The sequence below is a fragment of the Balearica regulorum genome, chromosome 3, assembly GCF_011004875.1.
Source record: "Balearica regulorum gibbericeps isolate bBalReg1 chromosome 3, bBalReg1.pri, whole genome shotgun sequence".
Lineage (NCBI taxonomy): Eukaryota > Metazoa > Chordata > Aves > Gruiformes > Gruidae > Balearica > Balearica regulorum.
In genome coordinates, this window is record NC_046186.1 from 54,514,769 (window position 1) to 54,534,896 (window position 20,128).

General features: G+C 40.1%; 1 protein-coding gene across 2 annotated transcripts in view; it reads left to right on the forward strand.

Annotated features, from left to right (window-relative positions):
* NT5DC1 (5'-nucleotidase domain containing 1) overlaps positions 1-20,128 on the forward strand; it is a 150,351-nt gene that overhangs the window by 124,785 nt on the left and 5,438 nt on the right. For both annotated transcript variants that reach the window (XM_075747942.1, XM_075747943.1), the window contains exons 9-11: positions 4,895-5,013; positions 5,868-6,026; positions 12,063-12,231. In XM_075747942.1, the coding sequence (XP_075604057.1) occupies positions 4,895-5,013; positions 5,868-6,026; positions 12,063-12,231 (447 nt within the window). The remainder of the gene's footprint in view (positions 1-4,894; positions 5,014-5,867; positions 6,027-12,062; positions 12,232-20,128) is intronic.

Here is a 20,128-nt window from a genome sequence, read left to right on the forward strand (position 1 = left end):
GACGTCATTCAGAGATGGCAAAACATACTAACATCTGCACGAACCCTGGAAACCACCTGGGAAAGGTGGTTGGTCTATACAAAGGCACTTGGGACACTGCCCTACGGAAGGGTGCCCACAGGGTATGGCATTGTACCCCCAGCAAGCTTGTACGTGCCTACTTTCTTAATGGAGAGCATGCTCACAGGGGAACTCTACAGCTTGTGTCATCCCATCTCATTACCTTTACAACTGGAAGAACCCATCAGAAGGATTTTACTTATGCAGGTCCCTTTGTCTTGACTGTAAAATGATGTGGTTTCCTGCCCTCACCTCCCTTCTGGAAAAGAGAGTTTGCGTTTCTGAGATGAACTCAGTATGCCATCTAGAATCAGATTGTGCTTGCAAGCCAGGCTGGAACATAACCCAGCTTTTATATTAATGCCCTTGGGGCCTGAAATGACATTATTTTAAATTTCAGAGAGGCATATCAGCATGATAGTTGTGGATCATAAAATTTACTTGTATTACAAGCCCCCTGAGGTGGTAACCAGGACTTCAGTGTGCCAGACATGTATGTCCATCTGTACCAAGTGTCTGCATGCGGTGAGAGCCTGCAAGAGCTGCCCATCAGGAGGAAGAGGCAGGAGCAGGTACGGGCATGAGCAGCAACAGTCACCACCACATGTTTTTATTCTATTGCACAGTTCAAAGGAACAAAAAATATCAATAACCCTAATAGCTGGTCTAACTAGATTTGCATGGAAAGGAGTAAAAGTCTGTCAGGAGAAAGATAGGAAGGCAGAAGAGGGAACGGGGTGCTGGGGAGCTGTACACACTCTGCAGTTAAACCTAGCACAACTTCGGTTGGCAGGGTGTGCGGGCACTTGGAGTTGATTTCTTACCCCAGTCTCTGCCCAGTCAAGTAAGTGTGAGGTGTCCTCAGGCTCTCAGGTGAGTCACCTATGGGTCCTCGCCCCGACGGGTAGCCAACACTCGCCGTAGGGCACCCAACCCCTAACCGGAGGAGCAGCACAGGGTGGTGGCCTCAGGGGTGGTGAGCTGTTGAAAATTCTCAGTGTAGGTGTGGCTGAGTATAGGTGAATAACTGTCAAAGCATAAATTCGCCCTCACCTCTTAGCTTCTTTCTTAAACTTAGGCTTCCCAAATGAGAGCCCCGTGCCATGGGCCAGGGTTTAAGAGTGCAAACGCCAGCCAGGTTAGGGATAGAGCTCCAGGTTCAGATCCTGGGCTGAACATGCAATGTGGACACAACCTCAGCACTGCATCTGCTCAGGTTTCCATCTCGGCGGGTATAACCCATAAAAGGATAACAAAGCCGACGGCAGTAAGCAAGCGTGTGCAGAGTCTTTCCCAAGGAGCAACTCCATGCCAAAGTAAATTACCATCAGTTGTCATTTAAAGGGGAATAAGCTTCACCGATTACTTTTTGCATATTCATTCAGAATGAAACCAGATGTTCCTCAGCCCATGTTATAAACCGGCAATGCACATTTAAAGGCAGGCAAGAAAATTCTCACAAGAAAAAGGATATTGAGTCTTCTTAGTGAATAGGTTTGTCTGAAAAACTGTATCTGCTAATGGTGATGGGAGTACATTTCTGAATCAGAAAACATTTCCCAAGCTCTTAGACACAGCAACATGTAAATTGCCTTTCCAGCAATATTAATATTGCCCTAGCATGAGTCAAACTTTTTGGTGTTGTTTTTAAAAAGGAACGGTAACTTCCCCTCAGAAAATTGCTCTGAATCATTGTTGAGGTTGGGGTGAGTGTTCTATAGAATGATTTTCTCAGTTTAATTATTTTTAATTTTACTTGCTTGCTACCTTTACATTTCTTGTTGTGGCATGTTTTTAGTCTACAGGAATCCAGGTTGCAGTGATATATTAGACTTCAGAAGGAAGCAAGTTGCTCTATCTAAATCATCTGAGAAATTCTTTTTGGTTATCCAGTCTGCTTAAAATTGTCAGGATGTCTCCTTTTCCTCCCAGCTTATAAGACCTGAAGGATTTAGCATCCCTGCCTATATATGTGTTGCTTCCTGCTGGAGGAATATTTATAGCATTTCTGACCTTTGAATGAACTTTTACAAATCAATAACTGCAAAGTGGAAGGAAGGTCAGCAGCAGTTTTTCTCTTGTCTAAGTTTAGCCGACGTTAGGCTTGGATTATCTAAACTATATTAGGAACCACCATAAGCATGTTTATGCAGCATTTTTGCAGGAAATTTGCAGATTCCTTCAGAGCTGTCATGTAACTGCTATCTGAAGGATACAACACAAGGCCAGAGCCAATGGTGTCATTAATGGATTTTTAAGTTGTTGCATATCAATTTTGACATGGCTGAACTACTACAAAAGGCCTTAAGAGCCAGTGCTGAAGAATAATTTTCTTGACTATATTTTGCCACAGGGAAAGTATAAGTGGATTAGAAACCCTTCTAGTTAATGACTCACTACAAATGAAACACCGTTAATTTCCTCCCACTTGAGATTACAGAAATAAAATTGACAGAGTCACCCCTAGATGTGTGAGCACAAGCAACCATATGAGATGGTTCGAGGCAAGATTTACCAGTTGAGAGTCATTATCCCTATAACCCTACAACTCAAATATTTTAAAAGGTCTAATTCCTCAGATTTCTGAAGATCCTTCCAAAATCAAGGTGTTCCCATAATGAATTAGACATCTCAATGCTGTTTGCTGCCTCCAAGCACAGAAGAGGAAACCAGGCTTTGAAATTTCCCTTCATTTCATTGCCTAAAAGCAAAGTTCCTAACTTAATTAAATCCTTTCCTTCTCCAGAACTGACACCTCTAGAAAGTGCTTCTTACACTCTTTTGCCTACTGAGGGAACCTGGCCAACTAGTTCAGACTGTAACTGTAAATTAGAAACCTCAATTCCGGATGCATCGAGTTAAGTGAGATGAATCCCATTGCTAGGGGTGACAGTAATAGATCTCACAGAGAGATCTTCCACCTTGTAATTAGCGTGATTTTTTTCAGTCAGGACTGCCCCTCATGCCTTTCCATAGAGGTAGCAAAGCGGAGTCTTGCTCTTTGCTGGGGCCTTCTGGTGCTGCTGTAATACATAGGGCTCCTATTCGCAAATGGTATTCTGAAAATCCTTCTCATAATAGCTCCATTTTTCTGTAGTATTTTCCTGATTGACTGAATGGAGAGACAATGATAGCTATACAAACCTTCACAAATTTTGAGAAACTTGTGATAGCAGCTCAAAAGAGTTGTCTTCATGAGTTTCTTTTTCTACATCCATATCATTTGAAGATTGTGTCTACTTGTTCAGCCAGCCTTACAAATATGTCTAAAAATACAAGGAAAATAAAACAAATTTGCTGAAGTTTGACGACTTCTGTTTGATCAAAAGTTGTTTGGTCAAAACTATTTTAAAATTCAGGAAATGAAGATTATTTTTTTTTATGGATGCTATCATACTTAATATTCTTATAAGGTTTCTGAAGAAGAACAAAGGAAAATACATTTCCACACAAGTTCTATGTGAATTGTTAGTGTCAACTTTGAATTTCCTTGTTTTTTCCTAGTTTATAAAACACCCTTAATATAGAATTGTTTTGTCTGAGAATAAATCCTGTGTTTATTCAAGTTCTTGTATTCATAATGCTAGAGAATGATTTACTGCCTCTTTCCCCATACCTATTTGCCTCTTTTTCCTTCTTTTTTTATTTTTCAAGGACCAATGTGCTGCACCATGTACATCTTCAGTGCTCTTAAACATAAAGTTGTCTTGTCATTTCACTGTTCTCCAAAATTAGCATTCCAGCTTTCAGCAGTCTCTAACCAAATGAAGTTTGCTCTGTCTTAGTCCTCTTCCTAACAAATTTCAAGTACTTTGAAAAATTATATAAAGCAGGAGAAAAACTGAAGTCCTGATGTTACACCTAAGTCAGATCAAAGTACTGTATTGGCTGCTAACCCCTCTGTCACTATCATAAAAAATAAGACATGTTTGAGACTGAATAACAAAACCACCCTTTTGTTTAACCACTTCAATGGACAGAAGACATTAATATTAATATTTCTGATTAAATTCTAGTTTATCGCTTCACTAAGGCTAGTATTTTGGCTCCAGCAAGAAGCTAAAAGGAGTTCATCTGGCAATAGCACATGGATCTGAATGAACAATAAGGTTACCTGGACACCAGGACAGATCCAGCCGCTTTGGGACCAGGTAGAAGTGAAGCCTACGGCACAGCTGGGTGCTGACCAGGGAGTTTCAGCTTCTACTGATGTCTCCAGTTCATTGACAGCTGCCAGTGTGGATATATGCCAACGTGGCTTACACCACCAGCAGCAATATTGTCCTCTCGTCATTTCTTCAAAACTGGATGATAACTGGGAACTGCTCATTGTTTGTGCTGATCTAAGGCTGGTGAATGCCCGTAAGAGCTACCTCAGTCTGTTTTGTTGTATTTCTGTCAGTGTTTAAAAGCATTAGGTAATTTGTCTGTGGGGAAACATACATGCTGTCTCTCACGGTCTGTCTTATCTCATGGTTTCACCTTAGATCTGTAGCAGTTTCTCCATCAGTCTGGTCCGTGTGGTTTCCTGCCTTCACTGCTGCCATGTTTGGGAGGCAAAGCCTATGACTTTGATTCCTCAGCTCTTCTGTAGCTCTTGCAGATGAGGCTCAGCTGCTTCTTTCCTCACAAATGCCTGCCTACGCCCAGCTACCAAACACCTTGACTGAACCCACAGTCAGTACCAGGACTTGAGCCAGACACTGGAGCTGGTTTAATGTCAAAATGGACCACGATCTCCAAGCTGTGCACAGGCAGCTTCTCACACATCTCACGAATACAGGAGCATGGGCTGTTCTCACTAACAATGAGTGATTTTGCTTGGTGATTTCAGAGAATGATGAGGAGCAGGAGGCTCTGCTATCACTGGACAAGCCTGGCTGGTATTCCCAAGGTAACGCTATCCAGCTTTATGAACTACTGAAGAAGATGACTGGCAAGTTGGATCCCAAGGTATGTTATAAGTGAGAGTAAATCTTTCTAAGAATACCCTGCTTCAGTCTAAAATTCACCAGACAAGCTTTCATTAAAGTTATTGATATGATTGATCACAAGTTTTTGATCTGGTTATTCTTGCTGTTGTCTAACAGACTGCAGTCCAGAACTGGAAGCAGAATATTAGTCTTCTTATCAGTAGAATATGTAAACTGTCTAGATCTTTTATTCTGTGTGCATGGTCATGCATTTTGGCAACTTTGAGGAGAATCAGACTGTAATCAGGACATAAACAATTTCCCTGAGGAAGCAGATCAAATCGATTAAAAGGTCGCATCAGTGAAAACGAGGATCGTGTTATTTTAATTACAGGCCTGGGTGGGTGAAAATGCCACTGAAGATGGTGGGACCACATTTTCCCTAGTGGGTAGATTACCCCCTGGGCACAGAAGAGCTCTGAGCCAAGAGATTCTCTGTGTTTCCCCTTGTTTCCAAAGTTGTCCAAAATTCATTCCTGTTGTTTAGTGTATTTTCTTGGTAGTCTTTTCCACTGCTCCCTGGCAGGCTATTTCTGTCAGTCAAAAATCTCAGCGGCGTCCCGTGTGCCAGCCCCAGCCAGGCATCCCTGTGCAACGCCCCTGGAGGGTAAGAGCGAGGAGGATGTGCGGGGCCAGCCTTTTTCTTACAGAGCTGGTTGAAGATAAAACCCCAAACTGTGACATTAATAACATCTCTGTGTGTCACGGCCAACTATAAACATGGAGGAATTTTTATTAGGTTGTTTTAAAGTTCTTTTTCTCTCTCTGTGAAATACAGTTTGCTTATGTTTTCCTCATATACAACGAACTTTTAATTTGCTGCTTCCCTTGTAGGTTGTTTATTTTGGTGACAGCATGCACTCAGATATTTTCCCAGCACGTCACTATAGCAACTGGGAAACCGTCTTCATCTTAGAGGAGCTTCTAGGGGACAAAGTTACGGTGTCTGTGGAGGCTGAATCGGAGCCCTTGGAGAAGAAAGGAAAATATGAGGTAAGGGTTCCTTGCAGATGTTTCCTGGAACAGAAGAAAGTAAGTTACAAAAAAGCCTCATGCCACCTGCACTGAGTATGAGCCTGCTTATCTTACCAGGCTGCTGTCAGCATCAGCATCCCTCGCAGATGTACCCTCCTGGCCACACTAGGAGGTGCCGTCCTGTCCCAGCTCAGCGCTGCATGGGTGGCACAGAGCCTCTACCTGGAGCTAAATCACAGATCTCAGAAAAAAAGAGCTGTATGTGCAGTCCCTTAACCAAAAAACATAGTCTTCAGTAACAAGAACCTGTCCTGTGTCCTACAAGGACAAATTTCATGGCCGTTTATTACAAATCCAGCACCTGAACCTTGCCGAGTTCACGACGTTTCCCTGCATGTCATGGCCAACTGTAAACACGGAGGAACCTTTTTTTAGGTTGTTTTAAAGCTCTCTTTCTCTCTCCATGAAATACAGTTTGCTTGTGCTTTCCTTATATACAAAGAACTTTTAATTTGCTGCTTCCCTCGTAGGTTGTTTATTTTGGTGACAGCTGCGCTCAGATAAGAGGGGCTGTTTCAAAGTCTAGTCCAATGCAGACTACTGATATCAGATAAATAATGAAATTTTCAGGTTGATCACACCTGAGAAGTTGCCTTAGTGCAACTGCCACGCTTTAATCCCCTCCCCAGAAGATGGAAGGTCACTACGCTTTATCCTTCTCTCTGCTGCCAAAGAATAAAGTCAATAAGGAATGGCGCTCGGATGGCCGAGGCAGTGGCGTTGTATCTCCAGGGTGTTCTATGTAGGAACTACAGAGCAGCTTCACTTGCCGTTTGGAGTGTTTCTTTTTTTCTTATGTTCCTAAATAAAGAGGTCATTTCTTTCTAATTGCAGAGATGTAGATATGTATTTTCAACTTTGCTTTGAAAAGCACTTAACTTTTTTTTTTTTTAAATAATTACACCTTGTGATTAAAAAGTTAACTTACTGATGGGAAGATTTTTGTGAGATTTTGTAGTAGAGATGTTTTTAATCTAAGAAGTGTTTCAAAAGCCCTTGTTTTTAGTGGAGAAAATGATTCCTTCAATGGGACTAAAACAATATAGATGTGACTCCTATTTCTCTACTTTTTTTAATAGATGTATCCAATATTTTCCCCCTCTGTCCTGATTTCTAAACTTAGGTCAGACAAGGACATTTCAGTCCCTGAAATAATGTAATCATTAATATTTAGGCTTTTTCCTGGGTTGTAGAAAAACAAAAATGAAAACAAACTCAAGTCTCCTGTCAAGAAAAATGTGTTTCTCAGTAAGAAAGGGGGAAAGGAAAGGAAGAGTGAGTAGTAGTGCTACATAGGTTAATATAATTTGATTTAATTATTTAATGCTATAAAAATAACTCATTCTCCTCCACAAATTTGTTCATTCTCTGACTGGAGACTCTGCTGCATTTCTGCTTACATGTCTGTAAGGTTTGGGGGTTTTTATTCAACCATGGTTTCTTAAGCATGTTCAGTATGTGCTTTTGAAGCACACGTTTTTAAACAGACAGCCAGAAAATGTTTCTTTTCCTAGAAATACAAGGAAAGGGGTATTGAGTGATGTGTTTCTAAGCCCTTGATGATGACTTGGTTTTATCTTGTTGCAATACCTCTGGTGTACTGCTCACAAGATCCATTTCCTCTATCGCTGCAGTTATCAAGCAGGAAATTGAGACTTTTAGACAGGTGCTTGACATTTCACTAACACTACAGTATCCCTGATAAGAGATTGCAGTATCTCGGGGAGACACCACCCCTGCCACCCACAACCCCTGTTCGGTTTACATCCGCTACCAGTGACAGCAAGCAAGCAAGGGAGAAATGAATTGCATTGATTAAAGGAACCTGAACCAGGGGGGCCGTGGCAGGTCAGTGGTGTTATTTCATTACCACGCTGCTCACTGGAGTCTGAACGACGGGTCACATCCATATCTCTGCAGTTGACTGGACACCACTAACTTAACAGGACTAGTTCAAAGGGACTCCCTTTACAGGCCTATGAAAGTTTTATTTTCATTCACCTAATCAACTTCTCCCGTTAACCTTTTGGTTAAGAGGAGAGAAAAGCCAACTCAAAGTCAGGTGTTCTTTGAAAATTAGGCACTAACAAATTAGATTTAGTCCTATTCATCAGTCTTCTCATTCACTGGCAATAAAAAAAAAAAAAAACGCTACTACTGCAGATTTTCTATGCCATGCTGTGTGTGCAGAGAGGGACTGAAACGTTCATACAAGATGCAATCCTCCCTTCTATCAATCTTTACAAAATATTATTAAAAAATAAAGTATTGCTTCTAATTTGCAATTGCATTTTTCAGAAATAAATTACAAAATCCTATTTTCAGTTGTTTGACTGGTATTTCATCACTAACAGAGAGAGGGGAAGAAAACAACCTCCTCTCACATAAACCGGGAGGCTAGTAATTTCCATTTGCATTAGCAGTTTTTGTCTTTTCCCTTCAATTAAATGCTTGATATAAGCCAGATACACATAACTGTGAAATTATGGTAACAACTGCAGTTCTTTGAAGTATATGAGTCATAACCAAATGAGCAAGAGAATAGCAAACTAAAAACTATTCATGCAATTACTTGGCTCCTAAGTGAATTGCAGCATGCAGGGGGGAAAAAAATACCAAGCATTGTGTTGAAACAAGATTCCTCCCAGATCTGGGGGTTTGTTTGCTTGGCTGGAAGCTTTGGGTTTGCCTTCTGTTCTTTAAATGTGTGATCAATTTCATCAATGAAAACTCCAGGAAAAGCTGGAATTTGTCCCAGAATTTCGAGGGAAATGATTACAGAGGAGCTAGTCAGTGTGTAAAAACCTTGGGCTATAGTAATGAATGGAGCAGAAATCGAAGCATTTATTGGCGGATATAGATGATACTTCTGCAGTTAGAAGGAAATACTCATTTTTACAGTATTGCCTAGTGGCTGGCTAGGAGGGGGTCAGGGCCCTTAATTCCCCAAACTTCCGGGACTCCCATAGACAAGACTAATTACTCTGTGACTTTTGGCTCTGTTTGTCTCTTTATTCCCATTTATCTTTAACACAAATCTAACAGCGCTTTCAGGAACAACCTGATGGGCTTTTGTGAAGCCCGGTGATTTAAAGCAGTATCCTTAAAGCAATATCCTGAAGTGAAATGCATTTTATTTTAAAGTCTGCTTAAAGTGATCCATGTTGTGGTTTAGGTACAATGATCATGGGTGAAATGTTTTATATTTGCACATGACTTGTGTGGGGCAGGTTCTGAGCAAAAGTTAGACCGGTGACAGGCTTGCTCATTTGCACACCCAGCATGGGTGTGTTATTCAGGGACATCTGGTTGTTGTGACCAGCACAGCTGTGCTTGCAGAAACACTTCAAAAACTTGCCGTTATACCGGCAAAAATGTATTCCAAGCATTGATTTTTTCTGGCACTATGAGTCAGTGGTGGTGTTACTACCTTGGCACAAAGCACACGGCCATCAGTACCATCCGTCATATTGGATGCAGTGCTCTGCGCTTGGTACAAAGACGATGGCATAGATGGCAAATCTCCATCTAAATAATGCCTTTAAAAAATACTAACAGCTTGATTTTTTGCTCCTGTCTCCTTTACATCCTTCTTTCTTTCATCTCTCTACCAAATGTAGAAAAACTTCAGTGCTCAGCTCCCTGCCTATATGTATTTTAGAAAGGTCATTTGTAAGCTGAGAAATCAGTGTTACCCAAGGGTCCTATTAACTGATTCTGTCTGCACTGTTAACAGGCCCTATTCATCTGCACTTAATAAAGCAAAGGTGATAGCAAGTATTCCAGGTGGTTTAACTTGGTGGAAAGCCCTGGGACTCGTACTATCATTATTCCTCTGAAGTCTAGACCGTAGTCTTTGACACTTTGTACCCTCAACTGACACAATCAACATCTGACCTGCTACTGTCTGGCCAATATGCCTGAGAGAAAAACCACATATTTGGGGGTTTTGCATAAGAAAGAGGGATTGCTCAGCAGTTCCCAGGATCTACTGCCCTGCTGCCTGTCTGGGGACTACAGGAGTGGCTGGTGCACCTTGCAGAGCTCCTTTGCCCCACTGTTGAATGTGTGCCTCCAGGCGTGTGAGAAGTAGCAATGTTAACAGGGGACTTTTGCCCCATTTCACAGATGTATAGATTCATGGTACGTGGTCTGTCCTTCACTGCAGGCTAGGTATGCTGCAGAGGAGATATGAACATCTTGTACGCATCAGTTAGGGATGGCAGGGGGAGCGATGTCTGATGTTTCCTAAGGATGTTGGCAAAGTTTTGACAGCTCTTTTCAGATTTGAGATCAAGATTTAGCCTATCAAACTGCTCCTGTCATATGGAGATAAGCCAGTAGCAAAATGATGGGAGTTCTCTACCAGGTGCCTTGATGAAAACTTTCATATCTAACTGGGTTTGGTTTTACTAAGGGCTTGGGCTGTAAATTCAAAATGTAACTCCCTCCTCCTTAATAAGGAAGAAATACCCACTCTGAGAATCAGACCTCTGAAAAAATCGTTTCATTTCCTCAGATTGCAATTTTAATTACCTATTGAACCAGTCATACATTTCAAAAAGCAGAAACCTCAGATTTTTTCTCTTGCCAATAAACAAGGCCCTGTCTTTTGTGCATATGCTTATTTGGGCCAGTACTGGGGCTGTTGTTTTGGTTAATCACCTGAACAGCTGTAACAGCCTTAAGAGTTTTCTGCATGTGTCATCCAGCTGGGAAATGGATTTTAATTCAGCATGGCATCTACATTTAATTATAAAGTCCTAGGATTTGCATGGAAAGATAAGATTGGGGGGAAAAAAAAAAGTGAGATGCTGTTCCTGTGTGTGAGGCAAAAAAGAGTAACACAAAAGAGTGCAGCTCTTAACTACTGGTTTTGAAACAAAAGATATGGGGAGGTTTTTTTCCAACCTATTCACATCAGAAGACAGAAACCAATATCTGTTTTTGTCCAAATCAATACTTCCTCCCACCCCAGCTATGCTCAGAGAAAAAACTGTTATAGAGAATCACAAAAAGAATGGCTCTGTGTTTACTGACATGGTCTGTTTGGCTGGATCAACAGCTTTCTTGTGATCAAAAGCCACAGACCTCTGTCATAAACACAAATTATTCCAACAGATTCTCAAAACTATTAAGAAAGGGGTTAAATGGAAAATAAAGTACAAAAGTTCACGAATCTGGAGGCACATGCTAGGATATCTGTTCTTCTATGCTTTGCTGGTCTGAAAAGTTACTTTGCACACAAATTACTTCAACAGATTTTCTATAGTGTATTTCACAGTTTTGTTTTCCATTTTTTCATCTTTCTGTAGAGGCCTCCTGGAGCTTTGCTTATGGCAATATATAGCAGATTTCAAGATGAACTGCTAAAAAAATCAGTTTTCCCAATGCCGCTTTAATGTTTTCTTTAAAACATAATGAGTCTACATGTTGTTGTCTGAAAATATACATGAAAAAAAATCAATTTGTCACAATTTGCTAGGCAACTGAATGGCTCTCCATGCGGCTCTTTTCTCACTCATTCCTCAGCTCAGAAACAGATAACATGACACAGGTGGCATGATGCGTTCCTTGCAGTTACTTCATCCAGCACCAGGAGACTCCTTTCTCCCAGGCGGAGGTCCAGGCTGGGTTACAGTTTGGGCTGCAGCTACCCAGCTTCTCCAGCAAAGGCAGCAGGCTTTCACACTATTGAAAACAGAAAAATGGGGAAAGGAGAAGATTTTTTAATGGAAAAATATATAAAGCCAATTTTTTATGTCCTAGGGAATCCATAAATTACATAAATAGGAGCTTGAGGACTTATGGGAGCAAGATTGTTCTTGTTTTTCTGTATATTTTCAAGTCACATTGCTCCTGAGATAGAATACAGTTTTCCCAGAAAATCAGAGGAACACTAGAGTTCCTTAAACTAATGCTTATGGCTGGATAGAGAAAGAAGATTTCTTTTTCTTTTTTTAAGATTACATATTTATTTATTTTTTCTTTCAGGGTGATCAGCTCAAAGCTCCTTACTTTGTGTCTAAACAGTGGGGTTCTTTCTTCATGGACAGATTGCCAGGTCTGGAAAATGCAGAGGAAACCTTAGTTCACACGTGGTCCTGTAAATGTATTAGCACTTACAGCACTATTGCAATCCCTAGTCTTGAAGCAATAGCAGGTAAGGAAGATGGCTTTTTTTTTTTTTCTAATGAACATGTAGTATTCATAGTAACTTTGTAATACTGTAGATCTATTTCTGAGATTACATGTATCCAAAAATACATTAAAAAATACTCTGTTCATATCATGCAACAGTTAATGCTAGTGGCTATTAATTACTTTGACGTTTGTGCTTTTAATAGTTGTCTGATACACCAGTTTTTTGTTTGTCTCTGCAAATATTAGAAGTTTAATTTATCCTATGTTAGAAATAGGATGCAACATTTAACAGACCATAGATTAGTTTCTGAGCTTGGTCAGGACTTCCCCACAATATTTTGCTGTTTCTACTTTCAATGGTGAGTTACATTAGGAGACAAACACATGCAAAGTTACTTGGGGTTTTCACACTTCCAAATATGTTTCTCTCTGATCTGGCTTGTTATCCTTCCTCAATCAGCTCACTTATCCCATTACAGTTGAAATGACTGTGCTTCTCTCGCTTTTTCATTTTTAATGTGTGTATCGCTTTTGAAACTGCATGATTATGCATAGAGCTAGAGCCTAAAACATTCTCCTGTCATCTGGAAAACAAGGCCATCACAGGCAATGTCTTGTTCTCCAAAAATTCACCTAATTGAGAAACCAGCTCAGGCTTTCTACCTTCTTACATCAAGGCTGCGTCAAAGGTACAATTATGGCTGATCTTCTGATTTCCACTAACATTTATCCCCGGAGGGATCACACGTTATTTTTGATGGTTTGTAGCAATAGTTGTAGCAGTAATACTGCAGTAACTTTGCAACTGCAGTACATATCGCTTGATTACAAAGTGGGGATGAAGACCCTCTATCTATCTATCTATCCTCAATCTATCATTTTGCCTTATTGAACTTTATTGATACACCATATCTAAAGGAAGACATAAATTATTAGATGAACGAGGTGCTTAGCTGTATAAAAAACACAGCAAGCATTTAGTTTACTAATCCCTCTGTTCAGCATGTTACCTACTTCATGCATAAGATCAAGGAATAAAAAGTTGTTCCGAGAGACCATTTCAGATCTTCTCAGCAGTTATTTCTACACCAGAACATGTGATAGACCTGGTTTTTGCAACCATGTTCTATGCATGTATGCACATTGTAAAGATATCTCAAACCAGAAAACTCATACAGTGCCACAATTTATTTACGCTTCTGATACTTGCTATGTTGCAGTCTATATTCCAGCCTAAAGCTACAAACCTCAAATATACCAAGGGAAATTGCCAAGAGAGAGGTACATTCTGTAAAACACCCTTCTAATACCTTTTCCAGAGTCATTCTGTGGCTTGTTTTGGAAATGTTGGCCTAGAGCAAACACATTGGTCAGCCACACTCTGTGAAACTCTGCCTCCCCGCCAGCTCCCCCCAGCCACAGCTCGGTTTGCAGGGCTAGCAAAAGGCTTTAAACCACAAACGTACCACCAAGTTTCCAGCTACAGACGAAAGGATGAGAACCAGAAAGGCATATCTGTGTAAATTAGTGAGTAGTATAGCTGCCTGTCATCGGCAGTGGAGCCCCTGCGAAGCCTGTTCCTCCATTTGCCCAGAGAGGCTGTGGAGGCCCCATCCCTGGAAGTCTTCAAGGCCAGGTTGGATGGGGCTTTGGGCAACCTGGTCTAGTGGAGGGTGTCCCTGCCCATGGCAGGGGGGTTGGAACTAGATGATCTTTGAGGTTCCTTCCACCCCAAACCATTCTATGATTCTATGATTAGGGTGTGCCATCCCTCGCTGCGTCAGACTGGTGCTGGGGCAGGGGCTGATGTGTGCAAAACTTCTACCCCAGAGCTAAAGGACAGGGGCGAAATAACATTTTTAACTTGCAGCTGAGTGCCTGAAAGCAGACTCAAAGCTGAAGGTACAAGAACATCTCTGGTTTCTTACAGAGAGAGGTATTTCTTGTTTGTTTGTGTGGAATAGCAGATGTGCATTATTATGGATGCTGAGGAATTCCTGACTCCTCTCGAATACCTTGTCTGACTCCTGTCACAGCAAGCTGTGAGAGCCCCTGCTTTGCCAAGCCCTGAAGTTTTTGGCTGCAGTTGTAAGTCATAGCTTAGCTGCAGCTATTTGGGAATAACTAGCTAGAAGAGATTCAAACAGGTTATGCGAGTTTGATGTGCTCCAGCTTTTCCTTCTCTACTCGTCTTCTTTAATCAGAAGCAGAGGACTTTCCACTGCCAAGCTGCAAAAACGCAGGCCTTTCCTCAAGATCCCCCAAGCCCAAACGCACAGCCAGGCTGCCGGCGTGCTGACCGTGCGAGCCCAGCCCCTGGCCACGGGCTCCCGGCCACTGGCTGGCACGGCCCCGGCAGCACCCAGCTCAACCTGACCCGGGCAAACAAGCTGCCGCCTCCATCAAGGTGTGCTGCAGCCTCCTGGGAGTTTTGGGCTCTCCACAGCTTCACTATCAGCAATGTCTGACCTGGCCTTTGTACGTCTATGTGAGCAATAGTAAGTGCCATGTCTAAGTAAATATCCCAACAGCTTGCAATCCGCAAAAATATTTGGTGGAAGGCGGGCAATTGCTGCTACGTTGACTTTAAAATTGATTCTTGTTGTTTGGATGCGACATATATCTGTGCGTAAAGAACAGCTTGGTTTACTTCTCAAGACACGTTTTTCATTGAAAAAGATTATTCCAAAAATTATTCAAGGTTAGTCAATACTAGTGGTGTTTTACAAAAATAACTTGGTTTTCATCAAAATTCATATGAGAATTCTTTTGAGAGAGTTATCAGAAATTCATTTCGGGTAACAAAACCCTTCAAACCTATTTCCATTTTTTTTAAGTAGAGTAAATTTGTAAAAAAAAAAAATGAAAATAAGCTATAGATCTGGATTGAGAAGTTGGAATAGAAACAACTTTGACAGTTCTCTTTTTTCACCAACATGTTGTAAGTTTGGTGCAGATGCCTTCTGATAGTTTCACTTGAAGAATTTCTATATGTAACTAAAGAGAACAACCTGATATTTACCAAAGAGCATTGTAGGAAAAGGGTTTCACAGGGAATGCTGTTGTTGCAGTTTTGGGGCACTCAAAGTGTAAAATAACAGAGCATATACATGAATTGTATGTGTAATTAGTAAAATAACAGCTTGGTGAAAAGGTAATCCAATCCATTCCTCATTAGCTTTCTGGGCTAATCAAATGTAGTCATTCTTCTACACTCCTGTCCCCATCTTTACTTGAAAATTCAGTATCTGACTCAAAAGTGGTTTGCATTCAAAGATGCATCAGAAACTCTGAATTTTAATCTTGCCTCTGGCAAGGAAAGTATTAGTGGGATTGCAGATTACCACGTCACGGTTTGTCATCTAAACTCCCCTGACAGTCCCTGAAGAGAAATTGGCATTTTCCTTGTGCATGAAAAAGAACATTTTGTTTACTGTTAAAATTGCCCAAAGGACAGATAGGATCTTCTTTAACACCTTCTCTGTACTTTCTTCAGTTTGGAGTGGAAATCAGGTAAAGGTCACATAAATCTCTTCACTTAAGACATTATCATCTTGACATTGAGATGATATTAAAAAGGTTTAACTGAATAGCAGCATTATCGTTATATCTTTGTAACATTAAGAGAAGATGAGTTAAACTGAAAGTTTTCTAAACATTTTGTAGGTCTTTTATGAGCTAATTCTCCTTACCCACTTTCAGTAAGCAGGGAAGTTTTTCTCAAGTATTGGAAAGCTGATGAGCTCGTAACTATATTGACCGTACATGGTCAATTAAATAGTAGAAGCCAATGCCCCTACTCCTATTCTACACACCTCATGCACAAATCCATCTGTTTCTTCACTTTTCTGCTATTGAATCTCTCCTCATTTACAGCTCCCTTACAGATTTTGACCATTTTCAAGCCCAATGATATCACAAGCCAAATTTTCCAAACCAGGATCCGTTACCGTGGGAATGTTACATTCGAGCTCACACATGGAAATTAGAAGGTGTAGGGGTCTGTCTGAAAAATGGCGCTTTGCATAAACCACAGTTTCTAATACACCCTCCTCCACTTCAGAAAGTTTGGTATGAGCCAAGTAGAGGCAGGTACTCTTATCTATCATACCTGAATAATCTCAGCTTTACCTTCAAGGAGCAGGTTTGCCGTTTGATCGAATTTCCAGATACCCATGTAAATAATTATATGTCCTGCATCACACAGGTATTCCAACAATAATTACAGAAGATCTCTCTGATTTACAAAGTAGATCAAATATAAATAATATCTTATTTACGAAGGAAGTTTTCATATGAAAAAGTCACTAAAATAACTAGTCAGTGCTCCCATTTCAGATGCATATTTGATTAACAATTCTTTGATGCCAAAAATTATATGCATATTTCAAGCTAATGCTTTTCCTTTGAATCTCATGATGGTTGGTATTTTTATAAAGGTCCCACTTTAAAAAATTCCATGATGAATAACTGTGGAGTTTTAGAGCTTAGGGGGAAATTTTGGTAAGTTTGTTTTGTTCTTAATTGCAAAGAAAAGTTTAAGAAAGTGGGCTCTACAAATCCTAATAAGGAGAACCCAGAAAATGTTTTTTTTTAATTTCATGATTGTTAACCTAATCTCCTGAACTTCTCTCATAACCTGAACGATGAGATTTGTCATAGGATTAAAAATTACTGCAAGCAAAAACAGGAGATTGAGCGATATTACAGCTCAAGAGAGTTGCATTTCAGAGAATTAGTGCAAATGTAAATGTTTTATGGAGACAGGGTTCATTTCACACTTCGGAGATTTGCTAACCAAGCTTGTGTCATGCATGAGGACAATGCATTTTTTTAAATCATGTGTGCTATATGAAATCTTATCATGCTTTGCCCATATGGGTGCATAAGTTTTTCTTCATGCCTATTTGTTATTTCAGTTAGCTAGTACAAGAGAAAAATGTCTGTTACAATTTACCAAAGCTGTCTCTTTAAAGACACCTACAGATCTGTACCCTGCCACTTTCTGCGGGAGTGTGAGTTATCAGCCTCCTTGCTGTATAAATATAATGATAAAATTGCCAGTGAACCATGGCAAAGAAGTTCATGTTTCTGCTTAGAGTTGCAGATTATCTGCACAATGAAAGCCCAAGACAGGTGTGACTGGGGCACCAGAACTGGCAACACGTGGATCGCAGATACAAGGGTCTGCCCATCAGAGATCAACTACAAATTGCAAATCTCATGTTCTTTCTTCAACATGTATTTTAAAGGTGAATGCCCTTGAAGAATCAACTATTACCATGGAAGTCATGAATTTCACTAAGCATGTAGCCATATATTCATTTCTATATCCTGAACAGTATCATTCATAATTATTGCTGAAGTGAAACAAAAAGTTCCCCATATTTTAATGAATTAGTTCTATTTTTTCATTGACATTACATCATTTAAAGTCAAATCCAGCTCCTATTAAAATTAAATTAGTCTTTCCTGTAACTAGAGTGATAACTATGTGTTCTTACTTATTCAAATAATACAATAATAGCATGTAATTTCCTTAAACATAAAAAACTATCTATATTATACATTACTTGTTAATTAGCAGTAACCTTTTATATTTAATGCCTTACCTTACAACCATGCTTTTACTTGCCAGCTTCAATGTAAGAATGTATCTATACAATATCATCTAAAGACTACGTTTATCAAAATGCTTTGAGGATTTAAAGTAGTTGCTACTAAAAGGCCGAAGAGGTCATTTTTATAATGAAACTTTTTATGCAAGAAATGTATTTTTGCATTTGGTGAAGAATTTGTATACATATACAACGGCAGCATTTCGGAGGTTTTTTGGTTCTGAGGTTTTGATGCAAGTAAAAAGACAGATAGCAAAGATGACTGGCTAGAGAGAACATACCTGTTCTGAATTTCTTAACAGCATCTTGCTCTATGTGTAAATTGAAAAGCATCAGATAACATAAATCTGATTCATCTGTTCCAGGAAACTAGTTTCAGTGTTCTTCATTTAAGAGAAAGAAAAATACACTCAACACAACAGACAAATGTAATGCATTTATTTTTTCAGCTGCAAAATACAACTGAAACCAACAATAAGCTGCATTTCAACCATAATGAATTATTATTCAATAAATCAGAAGAACTAGCTTTTAAAAAGTCTTCAGGACCCAGTAATATCCCAAAGGGTCTGAGACCCCAACTTTCTGAAATGATTTGACTACTTGGTAGTAGTTTTCATGGTAGAAAGTACAGCTTTCAGTGTATTATACTTTGTTCAGCCTTTCCTTCCTCCTCCAGAAAGGTGTATTGACTTGTGCCCCTGAAGGCCATGTCAAATCATGCAGAATCCAAAAGATTACTTCCTAGCCAATAACTGACAGAAATGTTCCTGCCATCGTTATTCTGCTCTGTGAGATGTCAAAGTACAGTCACCTCTACAAGATTAAAGGGAGAACTCATGAGCAACTCATTAAGAAAGGGGGAACAACTCAGTCATTTCTGCTTTAAAGTTATCCTTCAACTCAGGCAGCATAATTTCATTTGCAGGCTATAATTAAAGCTATAATTGGGTTTTCACTAGATCGCAGACTTATGGGGTGGGTTTAGATTGCTTCTTTAAAAACACTGGTGGTAATACAAAGTGTTGATCATTTTTCAGTGTGAAAACCAGTGAAAATAGGTAAGTCACCAAGTATGGGAAATATTCCTTTGACCAGGTTGGAATTTTACATAACCTGCAACCTCACATGTACAAGAAAAAGTTGCTGGAAGCATTTATGTACTCCGGATTGATGCCTAACATATTCCCTCTGGATTTAGATAGTAACACACACACAAAAAACAATGTAGGGTTTGTCTTCACTGCTTAAAAAGCTTAATGTGTGTCTGTGTGTGGCTTTTTACTTTAAGGTAAGCAATGTTTGTTACTCATCCAGAGGAAAAAATAGGGAAAGGGAAAGAAAATATTTGTTTTACAAGAGGGAGGGAACATGAGAACGTTAACTCAAGTTTGGAGAGTAAATCATCATGAGTTCACCTCAAAATTAAAGTGAAGAGGCATATTATCACTGCATCTATCTTAATATAGCTCCTTCAGAGTCTCAAAATGCAACTTATTTATTTTTCTTAATCAATCAGAAATTCCTGTCATCTCAAACAATTCTTTCTTTTCGAGCTAACTTCTTCAACTTACCTCAGAAGCCCTCCCCACCTCCCTGAGATCCAGGATGAGTCATTCAGACAGAAAGTAATTAACAGATCCCTGAAAGACTAGCACCTGCAGTAGGATCTTGGCATTCTCTTAGGATTTTTTTTAGATTAAGTCTTCATCTAAATATTTAAAAATATTATAATCCAATATTTTCCTTTGATCAGTTCCAGATCAAGCAAAGAACCACACAGGGCTATTTTCTCAAAGAATCTCCAAAAATCACCATTAAAACTAAAACAAAAATTTCTAAACTAAACACGAAATTTCCCTCACATACAAAGCGTTTTCTCGTATAAACACAAAACAGCAAAGGAATTTCCAAGGCTTTCCTTCGCTGCAGTCTCTATGAGGGTTAGCGCACGCCTTGTGCACAGCTGTTTTGTTCAAGCCAGGGTCAGCGGTCCCTTGGCCGTAGGGTAGACCCAAAATAATGTGAATTGCTGCTCCCAAGATAATTGCAGTGAAACTGCACACCACGGGCAATCGCAACAACCACTCATCCCTCCGCAAAACTGTGACAGTGAAGCTGCTGCTGCTGCGCATCTCCCCGCAGTTTACCACTTGGGTTTCCTCCAACGTCACCATCTGCCGTGTTAGATACAGCAGGAGAGTAACCAGTGATAAACCCCAGCGGCAGCGAAGCTCTTTCTCAGGCCAAGCTCGTGCTACAGATGTCTACCGGCAGAGCTGCCGGCATGATCTCCAA